Source organism: Castanea sativa, chromosome 3 (genome assembly GCF_040712315.1).
Source record: "Castanea sativa cultivar Marrone di Chiusa Pesio chromosome 3, ASM4071231v1".
In the NCBI taxonomy this organism is placed as follows: Eukaryota; Viridiplantae; Streptophyta; class Magnoliopsida; order Fagales; family Fagaceae; genus Castanea; species Castanea sativa.
Window position 1 is genome coordinate 19,022,038 of NC_134015.1, and position 15,263 is coordinate 19,037,300.

At 34.2% G+C, this 15,263-nt stretch overlaps 1 protein-coding gene across 1 annotated transcript; it reads right to left on the reverse strand.

Annotated features, from left to right (window-relative positions):
• Window positions 1-114: 114 nt before the first annotated feature.
• Window positions 115-9,537, reverse strand: LOC142630064 (uncharacterized). The gene is made up of 6 exons (XM_075804138.1): window positions 9,041-9,537; window positions 7,203-7,380; window positions 5,957-6,054; window positions 2,470-2,566; window positions 467-552; window positions 115-369 (listed from the first exon to the last, which is right to left on the reverse strand). Exons 1-6 carry the CDS (start codon window positions 9,287-9,289, stop codon window positions 316-318), a joined length of 762 nt encoding a protein of 253 aa, XP_075660253.1. The 5' UTR covers window positions 9,290-9,537; the 3' UTR covers window positions 115-315.
• Window positions 9,538-15,263: the final 5,726 nt, after the last annotated feature.

Sequence of the window (15,263 nt, forward strand, 5' to 3'; positions counted from 1 at the left end):
CATTCTTCTTGCTGCTGTAGCTCATTCTGACAAATTAGTTGAATGTCTTGCATTATAAAATCTTCAATAGAGGTGGCTTTATAGAGGGGATTGTTAGAATCTACTAACCAAAAAAATAAAATTAAAAATCCATAAAAAATATAGAACACAAAACGAAGCAAAAACAGCAGAAAGTTCCACCAGTCTATTGAATTGTCCAACATCATTATATTCACATAATCTTACAACCACTTAATGAAGAGAAAAAAATGGCACAGAAAGCTCCTTAAGACAGATTTGCTTTGTCACTCTAATTACCACCATCAGATACACAATTCACTTGTGCAACACACTCTTCTTTGAAAGCTTTGGTTTCTTTTGAGAATGGTTCTGTCAAGAGAGCAATGAACTCCACGTTAGTTGGTACTACACGTAAGTAAGCAAGCAAGAAAACTCAAACCACGCAATGCACGAGTGAGAACAGTACCTTTTGTCTTTCCAACGCATCCTGGTCTGTCCTCTCCTTCCAATTGCTCTTACGTAGTTTGATTGGCCGATTTCCAACATATTTACCTGATATCAAGAAATCATTTGACCTTAAATACAGCAATTCTTATGGATATTTAGTCATAATCTAATATTTGTATGTTAACAGTCTTATTCTACTTTCACATCACTAAGTCTAATCCAACTATCACATATCTAAGCAAGAATAACTTTAGTCAATTCCGTACAGATTTTGAGTAATTATTCTTCAAATTTCTGTTGCATTTCATGCGTCAGAAACAATCACATATTTAATGGTGTTAAGGTCTCAGTTATTAAGCTAAAATCCTTGTACTTGAGATCGTTGATTGAATGGTCTCCTATCCTCAGAAAAGTTATCTGCAATTTTTATTTTTTTTTTGGTGACCAAAGTAGCACCCTACTCGCTCCTAGGCGGGATCTCATACTCCCGATTTGTGAGAAACTCACTTATTATTTTTTGGACCGTTTGGGATGGAGATGGGATATAAGGAGCACCAACACACAGCTGGTTGTTGAGGCTCAAACCCAAGTCCTGAGACTTGTTGGCCCAGTATCTAACCAACTAGGCCACCCGAATGTTGGTAATATGCAATATGTTATAAACATTAAAGCCTCCCTTTTTACAATGTAATTCCTCTAGGAGAATTTTGTGTAAGCATCGTGCATACAAGATGTAGTTGCTTCATCTCAATAAAGGGTCCGGCTCCCCTCCCGTTTAGAATCCTCATGTTTTCTCGAGTTTTTGTCTAGATGACTGACATGTAGCAAATGACACATCCAAAGGTTAAAAAAACACCACATCAACTATGAATTTTCTCTCAACTTTTGAGTCTTTCCTTCTCTCTCTTTGCCCCTCTCTCCAACATCATCACAGTCTCCTAAAAATCAAAGGCCCCAAAATCATAACTCTCTGGAAAAAAGGGGTAAAAGTAGGACAATAGATGAGGAAATCAAAGAAGAATAAAAGATCTTTCTGCCAAAAGCCAAGGAAGCTCTATTGTGCAAGGTGGGTCTGCAGGAAATGCAGGTTATTGTCCTCTATTTGTACAGCCATTTTCATTTTACTTGTTAAACCATCAACTGTTCTATCTCGATCTTGTTTTTAATTTAATATATTTTGTTTTATCTTTTTTTTCTATTGTTTTGAGCAGTTGTTTGGCTGCATAATTTACTGTATATTTCTTGTTGATTTGGGCTTATTGAAGACCCAACACGTTATCACCAAATGGCCAAATCTATTCGATGTCAAAAACTTCAATTGATTTTTATCACCTCCACGGTTTTCTTTTCTCAAGTTCAGTTGTCTATTGAGATTGAAAAGAAAGCAAACTTGGGTTTTGTCATACAAAAAAAAAAAAAAAGACTTGGGTTTTTCTCTTAGCTTTCAGAATTCACTTTTACCCAAGTTCTAATCTTGATGCCTCTGATGTTCAGGTGGCAGTGATAATGTTGGAGAGATTGCTAGAAAGTGGCAGAGGGAAGGAAAGAAAGAGAGAATGAAAGACCCAAAAATTGAGAGAAAATTCATAGTTGACGTGATTTTTTTTTTAACCTTTGGATGTGTCATTTGCCACGTGTCAGTCATCTAGATAAAAACTGGAAAAAACATGAGGATTCTAAATGGGAGGGGAGCCAGATCCCTCAATAAAAGCTTATTATCCATCAAAAGATTAGAATAATGAAAACACTGACATTGACTATAGAGAGTAATAATCCTAAACCACCTCGAATTGAAAAGATTAGAATGTTAAAATTTATTTTTGACACCAGTCATCCATAATGAATATAAAGCAAGTTTACCGCTTGGAGGAAAAGATAATCATGTGAACATGATATTATCCCACACCTCACAGAAGACCACTATGCTATTTCCTATGTTAAGGTTTGTCTTATTAAGAACAGCTTACGCATAGTAACACCAATACAATCAAGAGTACATCTACTAATAAAAAAATGACTTACCATTCATTTCTTTAAGTGCTGCAGCAAGGTCAGCAGGGTTGGCAAAACTAACAAATCCATAGCCCTTGGTCTTGCCAGTCCTCTTATCTCTGACAACCTGAAGATCATGGAATATATTAATTTGAGATCATTTCACTTCAAAAGCATATGAAAAGGACAAGCAGAAAAGAGACGATAAGAAACAGACTGAGCAGACCCATAGAAAGACACAAGAAGTAATGCACATGCAAAACAAATCAAAGCCTAATTAATATAAACAAACCATCACATCCCCCTCCCCCAACCCCCCAAGTGGCAAAAGAAAATTAAATCACAGTCAAAGTACCACAATGAATTGCATTACTACATATCGCAAGTAGTTAGGTCAAGATTGAGACACCCTTCTTACACATTAATATGTGTGCCCCTGTGAGATTCTATTTGTAAAAGAAAGAAGGGTTCCAAAAGGCATACTCAATGGTTTGATTAATTGTAATTATTGGTAATAACTAACATTTCAAAATGACCCTTCTCTTTCCATTGATTCTTTTGGGATTAATTGTAACTATTCGCCCTAAATTATATGGACATTTTGTAAAGTACAAGTACAGCTTAAGCTACAAAATATTCCTATCAACTCCATAATTTAAGAATAATTTATAAGTTCCTTCACACCATCCAAATTATTGTTTAACTTAACAAATTAATAGGTAGATTAGTCTCAAATTAGGATGTCAGTCATAGAATTTTAATAGTTGAGGATGCTAGCCCCCATATGTTAGGGTGGATAGCTAACCACTAATCTTTTAAATTGAATGTTGATTTGAACAGTATGGTGGACATTACAAATTAATTTTGAACTATGGTGTTTATGAATAAAATAATTATAGTTTAGAGTGCATATTGCAGTTGCCCCTATGGTTTAAGGTTAATAGATATAACTAACCCCTTTTTACTCATTAATTCTTCTTTGTTTGGTAAACTACCCTTCTTAACCCTAAAATAATCTATACCCAGATACAACCACCATAGCAGAAATAGATAAATTGCCTCCATCTAGTCATATGTAACAGTTGACATAAGTAATTGATTGACCCATGCAAATTAATTCACAAAATCATCATTTCGAATTTTATGAGGGTTATGTTTTTAGAGCCATTAAGGTTGCAACTAAAAAATGCAGAACAAAAAATAAAGGGGCATCCTTCATAAATTTTTATTCCCTTTTTCTCCCTTATATACATAAGAGATATAGTAGACCCCATAGTCACAGCCATTTTCCAAAGTAGCATGTTGACATCGTCAAGACTATAATATTAATCAAGACGCTCTCTGAATTCAACAAGTGCACAACCCATTTATTTATTTAAGTTCAAAAGTAACAGCTAATCCTTTATGCCTTTTCCCCTCCCTGAACCACCCAACACCCCTGCCCATGACAAAGAAAGAATGCCATACAGCCAAATATTTATTTCATTAGGCCCAATGCATGGTCATCTTTCCACTTGCCACCCATGGTTTGAAGGCGATCAAGTGCACTTTAGCTCCAGCCATCACTTCAACAGGATATTCAAGAGCATATATCAAAGGGGCCTAGAATATAAAATCACATAAAACTTGAGGGGCCATCTACAGATCCTTGCCATTTTGACAAAAAAAATAATTAGAAAATTACACATGCAACCCATGGGTCTTGAAACCACAACCTTAACCTCCATTGCATTAACATGGGAGGAGGAAATGCAATTTCAGCTGGAGCTCATTGGCACTACTCCTGACCAAAAATTGGAAGATTGTCATATTCTAAATGTTAAAAACGCCTAAGGTTCCAAAAATAATAAAAAAACAAAACCCACCTCAAGAGCTTAATGGGTTCACTAACCTGACTACAACTCATTCAAATTGACCCAACCCTGCTATAACTCAAGCTATTCCATAAGTCAGGTCAAATTTAAAGGACTCAAGCTCCACATGACGATTCCAGCTGTCCATATCCCAGAGGCTAGGTTGTCAAGCAGACAATTTCCAAATTAATTTCACACGTAAGCAATTTTATATATTATCGACGTTTGCGTTATTCAGATAAGGGAAAGAAAAATACAAAATGATCCCGCTGCATAGCGAAATGTTAGGTTCTAGCAGCAGCTGTTGAGCAGAACTTTCCAATTTCAAACAGACCCCCTGGGCTGGTACTCTCAATTTAGTGTTATTGACCCTTGAGATTTTATAAACTACAAAAAAGACCTCATTGCATTTTGTCAACTATGTGAAAAGAATAAGCATGTGCCATCCACTGGACTATGTTTTTTATTTATTTATTGAAATTTAATAATAAAAAAGTTTTAAACTCTAATAAAATCATTTTAAAATAAAATTTGATGAAACCTTTCTCTTAATATTGAATTAAAAACAAAAACCTATTTGGTTAATGAGTAAACAAAGGAAAATGAAGAGAATGTTGTGCAGGAAACAAAACGCACAGCAAACCTCAACCCATCAAAACTATACAAACCCATGCTGCCTGATTGCCAACTTCTTTTCAGTAAAATAAAAGGATAAATTCAACTAAAAATCCAAATAGGATTCTCTGGTTTGTTCATGAAAAATGAAAACTACGATTTTCATTCATTTTTCCAACATTATTGCAGCAACCAAACACAGCCCAGCCCCTATTTTAAAACCAAAAAGAAAAAGAAAATTAGTTAATTAAAACAAAAAAATTCTGCTCTCAATTGAATCCAACAAAACCCCAAAGCAATCAATCACAAACCTAAAACAGAAAAATCAAAAACCTTTAACCAAAAGAATTACAAAGATTAAAGAAAGATCATGGAGAGAGAGAGAGAGAGAGAGAGAGGCCTGTTTGTAATTTTGCTTTCATTCTCTTTCTCTATCTCTTTCCTTCTAGGAATCGTAGTAATTGACGAAAAAATTTAGAGCAGTCAGTGAATTTGGAGTGGGCAGTGCAGCCTGGGGTGAGAGAGGACTAGAGGAGATTGCTTGGGTTTAGTTCTTACATGGGATATGAAAGAAAATAATAATAATTTATTTTAAAATTATTTTATTTTTTATTAAATTTTAATCTGAGATAGAAATGAATATATAAAAAGTTCATTACATCAATGGCACATGCTTGATTTCCATCCACATCATTAATCAAAATGTAACAGTGAGTTCGATTTTGTCATTTCTCGAATTCAAGGGTCTATAACACTAAATTGAGAGTACAAAGGGGTCTTTTTGCAACTTGGTCCAAACCCCAGGGGGTCTTTTTTTGCATTTTATACTTTAGATAACAAACGACACTAGATAGGATAAACTTCATTAATTTGCAACTTGCAAGCTACTCAAGGTTAAATGTCTAACTGGAATGTAAATTGCAGACAAGACCTACCTTATGCTCTGTGCACTTCAAACAAAAATCTGAAGAGGAAATGCAAAATGTTCACACCAGGCAAACATAGGCCAATAATAAAGAGTAGAAGAAATAGAATGACGCAGAACTTACTTTAGCCATGTTAAAGGTAGGGAATCGTGAAAATGCTTTCGAAAGAACATCATCATTCACCTCATTACCAAGATCACCACAAAAGAGGCGATAATCATCTACAAAATTCCAACAAAGCTAAATGACATGAGAGATACATCCAGCCAAAAAAAAAAGGAGCAACTAATATCAACATAACAATTATGTGAGTAAATACATGTTTAAAACATACATACATACATACATACATATACATACATACATACATACATCTATATATATATATATATATATATATATATATATATATATATATGCGTGTGTGTGTGTGTATATATAGCTTTTAAGGGCCAAGATGGGGTTGTTATTTCCTTTAGAGAGGAAACCATGGCAAGCCAAATCATGTTAAACAACCATCTAACTCCTTAGAAACGACAGTTCAAACACCTAAAATAAAATAAAATAAAATAAAATAAAAAGGGGGCAGGGGTCCTAATCTAAGAATGCATAGAGGATCAGACTTATCCAAAGTTCAGCTGAGACCAATCATCAGTACATATTTGGACAATGCACAATCAAAAAGCTCATTAGGAGTTACTTTTCAGATTGATTATCCAAGTACTAGTTCGTTTTACAAGAAGTGAATTTTAAGTGAACTGAATTGATAGTATCATCTAGAAATGATTATACTGTGAGCAAATTTCTTTTCATTGAGGGCCTCCTTTTGGATGATTTCCACTTCTTTTCCATTTCTCAGATTATTTGTACTGCCCACATTAAAGTGCCTTTTGGGGTAGAATTACACTCCACATACTTTGGCATTACTCTATTTGGATCTTTTTGCCATGACAAATTATTTTCTATCACCAAAACTACAAGTTGAAATGGGTAATGAAGCCATTATTTTGAAACAATAAAACCGAGCACACTTTACCAAACAATCCAACAGAGAAAAATTTTAAAAATAAAATAAAAAAGTACTTGGTCATGACAATTTTATAAGTTGGCATGCTCGCTAAGGGCCTGTTAACAATTCAGTTTATTCAGCTTATTTGGCTTATGTATACCTTTTTCAAGATTTGTTTTTTCTAGATACAGTTAAATTGTTTTTTTAATAAGTAGATACAGTTTAACTTTTCCCAGCCTTTTTTTTTTGCCAAATAAACAAATGAAAATAAGTTATCCCAAATGAGCACTACTGCTGCACTAGTATATCAATTAATTGAACAACACATGGTGAATAAGAGAAGGGCGACATAATTCATACTTTCCGGCCAATCTGCTAGTGTCGGGTCCTCCCAAGCTTGGCCAGCAGCTTTGCGAGGAACTGCTTTCTTCTTGGTTTCTGCTTTGTGCTCAATCTCACTGCTTGCAAGGGCAGCCTTTACGCTCTCAAGTGCTTCTGGTGTAATCGTTTGTGCATCCCTTTGAAACAATTGTTGGGCCTGTTCAAATACAGCACTTTTAATTATACAAAAATAATATTAATTTATAAAGTAACGAAAAAACAAAGATCAGAAACCTTTTAATTTGATTTTGGGTAGAAATAAACTCAAGACCCATCCGCACGATTTAATTATCCTTTTCTTTTGGTTACAGACAAATTAGTGCTCTTCCCAACCATTAAAAAAAATTGATTTCATGTCACACAAGAAAAAAAGCTACAATATATACATCAAATTTAACTAAAATGTTTTCGCAAAAATTGTAGTAAAGACTGTGTAATTCAAAAATCATTGATGTTTAGTTTTTGTACTTCCCTTTTTATTTTGTAGATAAGTTTTCTTATCTCCCGTTTTTACCATCCATTAAAATTTAACTAATAAAACCCTAAAAATTGCTTAAGATTAGAGACATGGTTAGGCAGTTTCTTTGTTATGAAATAAGGGATGGCAGAAACATTTTCTTATGGCAGAATAGATGCATCTAGAAGGGGTCTTGATCCAAGTTTATGGGAGTAGAGCGGCGTATGATGAAGCTAAGCTAAAAACAGTCTTGAAGAATAAAGAGTGAAGGTGGAAGCTAGCAAGGTCTAATGATCGCTTTCAGATAAAGCTATCTTGGCAGCTTCCCCAAATGGTGTTTCAATTGTGCTGCAACTTTGGACTACAATAAGAAACAAAAAGAGAAGTCTGAAATGCAATTCCCGACCATAGTTTTATTGGTTGGCTAGCTTTGAAAGACAGATTGTCAACAAAATCCAGGCAAGTGCAATGGGGTCTAAGTGAGGACAGCAATTACATGTTCTTCAAAAGATTTATGGAGAGCAAGAACCATTTGTTCTTTGAATGCTCCTTCTCAAAGGAGAATCTATAAGCATGCAATGGCCCCCACCCAGGGTGCCTCAGCAGTAAGGGAAAGTGTTTGGACTAACTGTAAACCCAGAAGTCTCGGTTCGACTCCTAGCTGAAGATTTACCCAATGCTTGCTCAGTGGGGATGTGTAGGCATCCAGGCCCCTCAGGGGTGGTCCCACTGGCCCATGCCTTGAGGGGGTTCCTCGTCATCAAAAACAAAACAAAAATTAGAAGCACGTAATGGCTCTTTGCCTAGTGAGTGGAATTCCCACAAATTGGGAGGACATGGTCTGCTGGGGACATTAGCAACCCAAAAGGAACAAACCTAAGAGCCTCTCTCTGTAAGTTAGCTAGTTTGTGTATAGAAAGTTACATTAGAATCAAAGAAGGTTTAGTTAGAGGTTAGAGCTAGCACTCTCATGTTCTATTAGTTGTTGCACCTTGCTTCCTTGTGTTTAGAGAAGGCCAGCACTGTGTAATAGTCGTTTCTTTTGTTTCAATGAAATTCTGAATTATCAAAAATAAATAAAAATACTGCAACCAAACCAACTAAATCCATCAATCCTCAAAAACCCACATGCCAAACCCAACAAAAATCACTAAACTAAACAAGTTAACCAAAACCCAAGTCACCCAAAAAAAAAAATCCCTCAAATCATTCACATAGATACAAGCATATATATTAATTCCCAGAACCCACATAGAAAATGACCCAGAAAACCAGATTTAGAGACAGCCTAACACCAAAACTAAACAGATTAACCAAAACCCATGTCAAATACATAAATACATATAATCTATATATATACCTGGTGGTATTGAGGGAGGGAGTAAACGGGAGCGGCGGCGGGGGCGGCGGGGTAGACGACAGGGGGAGGAGTGGGGCCGACGTAGGGAGCGGGGTACTGAGACGGAGTGGTTACGGCGGCGGCGGCGGAGTGCTGTAGGTGAAAGGGCGTTGGAAAGTAGGAGGACGAGGCGGAGGCGGCGGCGTTGGTGGCGGCTGCGGTGTTGGTGTAAGTGAATTGAGAGGAGGAGGAGCCGGGTGGGATTGACATGATTCTGTAAACAGCGTCGGATTTAATCAAACTCCAGTTACAAGTTATGCACTCTGACTCTGTGGAGTTTCAGATGGAGAGTGAGAGAGGGAAGTAAGGTGGAGATTTCAAACCCGTTTCGAAATTTCCAGAATTCTCATAGAGGGGATTGGAAACTTTGCCTGTCGCTTTTGGCGATTGAGATGCTTGTGTAGTTCTAGTCACGCAACTTTTCTTTTCTTTTTTTTGATAGAGTCACGCAACTTTTCTAAGTAATAATAATGTAATAATATTCCTTGTTTAAATTAAACATATAAATAGTTTTATAATTAGTTGCTAAAACTATTAAATGTAAGATATAAAAAATAATATCATGCACTTTTACAATATAAGGTATCAAAGAGATCGTACCATTTTTTTTTTTTTTTTTATAATTTTGATGGTTATTGCCTACTTGAAATATTAAAATAACTATAATGAAGGAAAAAAAAATTCAAATTTTATAATTATTAACAAATTAAGAGAAATTAACAATTATTAATCAAAGTTGCTATGGGTGGTAGTAATAACAGAATTCATTCAATGCGTTATAATTGTTTACATCACTTCATAACATTGCTTCATAATTCATGTATGCACACCTCATAACAAAATAGGCAACTTTGTATAATTGAGGAAGACCAAATATTTTGCAATAAAAAGCAAGCATATATGCTATTTCACCGTATGAGATTTTGGACATGTTTTGATAGCTTTTTCATTAATTTATTTATACACAATGGTGAAAACCACCAACACAGTACCCTTTTTTTCATATTATTTACGAGTGAGATAGGCTTGTCCTTACCTTATACATATAGGCTTCGGTTTTATAATATATATATATATATATATATATATATATATATATATATATAGATTAACTGTGTGATAGCTCCAAATATGTTTTTAAATATGTTTAGGGCCAAACTTTATACTGCAATAGGATAGAAAATGGTAATTTGCAAAAAGTTTAGCTCAAATGGTTTGGACTTTGGAGCTATTTTTCTCTAATCCACTATGTAGTGATTAAAAAAATCATTTATATATACGACTTTTTTAATGAATTAAATAATATATATGAATAATTTTATAAATCAATAGCTAACAGATCGGAAAAGACAAATCCAAATTAGTTTGGAGCTATAATTTTCAATTTTGTACTTTTATATTTTTTTCCTAAAGCAATAATTATTTAATGTATCATTTTTCTCAAACTATTTGGAGATCCTTGCACTCATTGTTATGGCTAAAAATATATACCTAAGATGGATTTAAGATCCTATAGAGTTCTTATAGTCAATTTGATATTCAAAGCCATAATTAAATTAGGTGTTTTTTATATTTAATTAATAATTTTGCATCTAATGTATTTAAATGCTTCTCACTTCTTGATATGAAAAATTAGTAATTGATAATGTGACTAATCCAATCGAACTAAAATAACATTTTAGCAATTTTAATTTTTTTTTAAATAATCAGTAAAAACAATTAAATAAAGTATCAACAATAACTCTATAAGATTATGTAAGAGATGTATACATTTAGAAATTAAAATAGTTTATTTTATATAATAAATCATTTTTATATTACATTTTTTTAATATCACTACAAATATTTTCTTTGTTAACTTTCTCTTGTATTATGTCATTATCGTCTAAGCTTTTGATGAATTTTTTATCCATTTGTGAGATTTTAATCTAAATGTTCTTTTTAATTGCTAATAACAAAACTATCAATATATTTTATATTCAATTAATTTATAGACTAATGCTCCGTTTGTTTTGAAATAAAATATTTTCAGGAAAAAATTTGCACATTTTACAGTATTTGTTTTGCAATAAAATATTTAGTCAAAAGTAAAATATTTTCAATAAACTAGAACAACCAAGGCAAATTTGTGTAAAATATTTTACACTTCAAACATTGGTGAAACATTTTACATTTTGTGCACTCTCTCAGTCCCGATGCTTTACTTGTCTCTCTCACTCTCACGCTCTCTTAGTATTCTCTCCAAAACTCAGCCCACCATGATCCTTCTTCTCTCCCACCTATCACTAGCTCCACCTTAGAAACTACCCATCACTCCTCCTTTTGCTGGTGCTACCCATCACTGGCTTTTCCCTTTGTCGGCACTATCCATCACCAACTCCACTAAGTGTTTTTTTCCTTGTAATTCTCCATTATTGTCATCGGCTCCACCATTTCTTGGCCACCTCCACTGTCATCAACTTATCCACAGGTTCTTAGTTCTAATTTTTTTTCCCCTTTACTTACTGCCGAGTGGGTTTATCGATTTGGGTTTTTGTTCCATAAGGGTCAAGCGTGGCTACTTTTGTAGGTTGTAGAGGATGGTTGGGATGACCTATTGGTTGTGGTTCGCGTTGGCAGAGGGTGGATAGCTAAAATGGCTCGTGAGTTGTGGTGGTGGTTGTGTTGTGGGTTGTGGTGGTGGCTAGGTTGTGGGTTACAGTGGGTAGCTAAAATGGTTGTGGTTGATCACTCGCCGTTGTAGTGGACCCCATAAGGAAGAGGCATTGAGGATATTTACTTGTTGCTCTCTCATCTATGTCTCTACATGTTGTTGTATTCCCCTCATTATTGTATACTATTTTGTCCGTACACAATCACGGAGTTTTGTTTGAAGAGACAAGAGAAGAGGAGTGTTTGTGATTGCGATGGGGAATCCCCAATCCTTTTTAGTTTTCAAAAAAGCTTTGATTATACAAGAATGAAGAATGTTGGGACTTTCAAATTCAATTAATAAATAAAAAATCATCTTTTAGATTGAAATGGAATAAGAATATTATGATTGTGGACATTTAATCAGGAGTTTATTTTGTGGCTAGGAATGCCTGAAGATTATGGGTAATATGATTGAGCATATGGCTAAAATGAGCAACAAGCATATGTTGTGGCTTCAATTCTCTTTTTCTTATTTTTCTTTTTTTGTTGTGGTGGATGTGTTGTGGGTTACAGTGGGCAGGTGAAATGATTTATGGGTTGTTGTGGTGGTTGTGTAGTGGTGGTGATTGTGTTGTGGGTTGTGGTGGTGGCTGGGTTGTGTGTTGTAGTGGGTAGCTAAAATGGTTTGTGAGTTGTTGTGGTGACAGTTGTGGATTACAGTGGTTGGTTAGCCATCTTTTTTATTCTTTTCCTCTTCGATCTGCTGATTTAAATGGTCAGTGGAGCGATGGTAATTTGGTTTGTGCCAATATGATGGTAGTTTAGGTGGACGGTAGATTGGTGGCTGATTGGTTTTTGCTTATTTGGTGGTGGTTACTTGGATTTGATAGGCTGTGAGATTAGGAAAAAAATTTCATTTTACCATGAAACAAACACTTGAAAATGATTTCTTTCCATTTTCATGTAAACAACCAAATACTGTAAAATGAAAATATTTTACATTTGAAAGTATTTTACTTTGAAACAAACAAAGTGTAAAGTACATCTATGACCCTTAACATTTGGGGTTCCTTTAATTTTGGCTTCTAACTAGGGATGGCCATATCCATTGGGTAATGGATATCCAACCCTCCCTAATCCAAATATTCTGAATAATACCCGGTTAATGGGTCCCTATTCCAAATATTTTGAGTAATACCCGGTTAATGGGTAAGAGGTACTCGGTCAGGGTTGGAATATTATCTGAATTTTTCTTGCAAGGTTTGGATATTACTCATTTACCCATTATTATCCATTTAACTAATTACTTCTAACTCAAACCCAACTCAACCCAATTAATATGGGTAAACCCTAACCCACCCAATTACCCAATAATAAAAATTACCAAATTGCCCCTTAAACTTGAAAATGACCAAAGTACTCCTAAAATCCTCTAAAATTGTCGAAATGCACCCTAAACCTAAAAAATGACCGAAATACCCCTAGAACCTAAAATTTACCAAAATTCCCCCTAAACTTAAAAAATGACTGAAATACCCTCAAAACATTAAAAAAAAAAAAACCAAAATACCCTCAAAACCTAAAAATTACCAAGATACCCCCATAAACCTAAAAAATAATTTAAATACCCCCCAAAACCTAAAAAATGACCAAAATACCCCTCGAATCCTAAAAAATGACTAAAATACCCCCTCTAAGCATAGAAAATGACCAAAATACCCTCGAAACCTATAAAATGACCAAAATAGCTCAGCAGCCTATAAAATGACAAAAATGCCACCAAAACCAATAAGATGATTAAAAGACACCCTAAAACTAAAAAATGACCAAAATACTCTTGAAATCTAAAAATGACCAAAAGACCCAAAATCATAAAAAATGACCAAAATACCCCAAAGCTTAAAAAATAATCAAAATACCCCCAAAATCTAAGAAATTATCAAAATACCCCAAAACCTAAAAAATTACTAAAATACCCTTGAAGCCTTAAAGTAACCAAAATACCTCTGAAACCCAAAAAATTACCGAAATAGCCCTAAAACCTAAAAATTGACAAAAATACCCTCATAATCTAAAAAATGGCCGAAATACCCTTAGAATTTAAAAAATTATCAAAATAACCTTAAAACCTAAAAAATTACTAAAATTCCCTTGAAACCTACCAAATGACCAAAATATTCTTAAAACCTTTAATTTGACAAAAATGCCCTCGAAACATCCAAAACATCACAAACCTCTATTTTGGTAATTTTAGAGGTTTCAGGTATATTTTGGTCATCTTACAAGTTTAGGGGTATTTTGGTCACTTTAAAGGTTTCAATGGTATTTTGGTCATTTTATATATTTTAAGGGGGCATTTTGGTCGTTTTAGAGGTTTGGGGCTATTTTGGTCGTTTTATAGGTTTTAGGGTATTTCTGGTAATTTTAGAGGTTTGTGATTATTTTTGGTCATTTTAGAGGTTTTGGGTGTATTTTGGTCATTCAAAGGTCTAGGGGTATTTTGGTCATTTTATAGGTTTGAGGGTATTTCAAACATTTTCTAGGTTTAGGGTATATTTTTATCATCTTATAGGTTTTAGGGGCATTTTTGTCATTTTATAGGTTTCAAGGGGTATTTCGGTCATTTTTTAGGTTTTAGGAATATTTCAGTCACTTTTTTAATATAGGGGTATTTAAGTAATTTTTAAGTTTTGGGGGTATTTTAGTCAAATTTTAGGTTTTGGGGGTATTTCAGTCATTTTTAGGTTTCGTAGGTACTTTGGTTGTTTTTTAGGTTTAGGGCATCTTTTGGTTATTTTTTAGGTTTATGGGGTATTTTGGTAATTTTTAGTGATTTTTAAGCATATTTGGTAATTTTAGAGATTTTGAGGGTATTTTGGTAATTTCAGAGGTTTTCATGGTTATTTTGCTTATTTGAGAGATTTTGGGGATATTTTGTTCATTTTAGTGGTTTTTTAGTATATTTGGTGATTCTAGAGATATCAAAGGGTATTTTGGTTATTTTTAGAAGTTTCGTGGGTATTTTGCTCATTTTAAAGATTTTGGGATATTTTGATCATTTTAGTGGGTTTTTTAGCATAATTGGTGAATTTAGAGATATTGGGAGTATTTTGGTCATTTTAGTGGTTGTTAAGTATATTTGGTATATGATAGAAATGAGGTTTGGGTTGGGTATGGATATCCATTGGTAAATAAATCGAGTAACAATTGGGTATGAGTACTAATTGGGTATGATAATTAGGTATTCATGGATAAATTAATCAAGTCAGGTATGGGTATACCCTTCCCATACCTTGATCCATGGCCATCCCCACTCTTAATGAGTGGTTTCATTTTCAAAAGGCTTTACTGTCCATCTTTGTTAGTAGCCTTTTCATCGAGTGACATATGGGCCCTAACACATCAACCATTTAATGTGAGTTGCCGCAATAAAAAAACGTCAACCTTCAACTGGTAAAATGTTACTTCCCTTGTTTTTTTTATTTAAAAATGTTACTTCCCTAACTCACTCACTAACCTTGAAGTCAATTAATACCTAGACATTACACTA

Coding starts and splice junctions, on each gene's coding strand:
- LOC142630064 (XM_075804138.1), bottom strand. CDS start 9,289: ATGTCAATCCCACCCGGCTCCTCCTCCTCTCAATTCACTTACACCAAC. Junction 6,055..7,202: donor ACTAGCAGATTGGCCGGAAA/GTATGAATTATG, acceptor GGAATTTTGTAG/ATGATTATCGCCTCTTTTGT. Junction 370..466: donor ATGCGTTGGAAAGACAAAAG/GTACTGTTCTCA, acceptor CTCTCTTGACAG/AACCATTCTCAAAAGAAACC.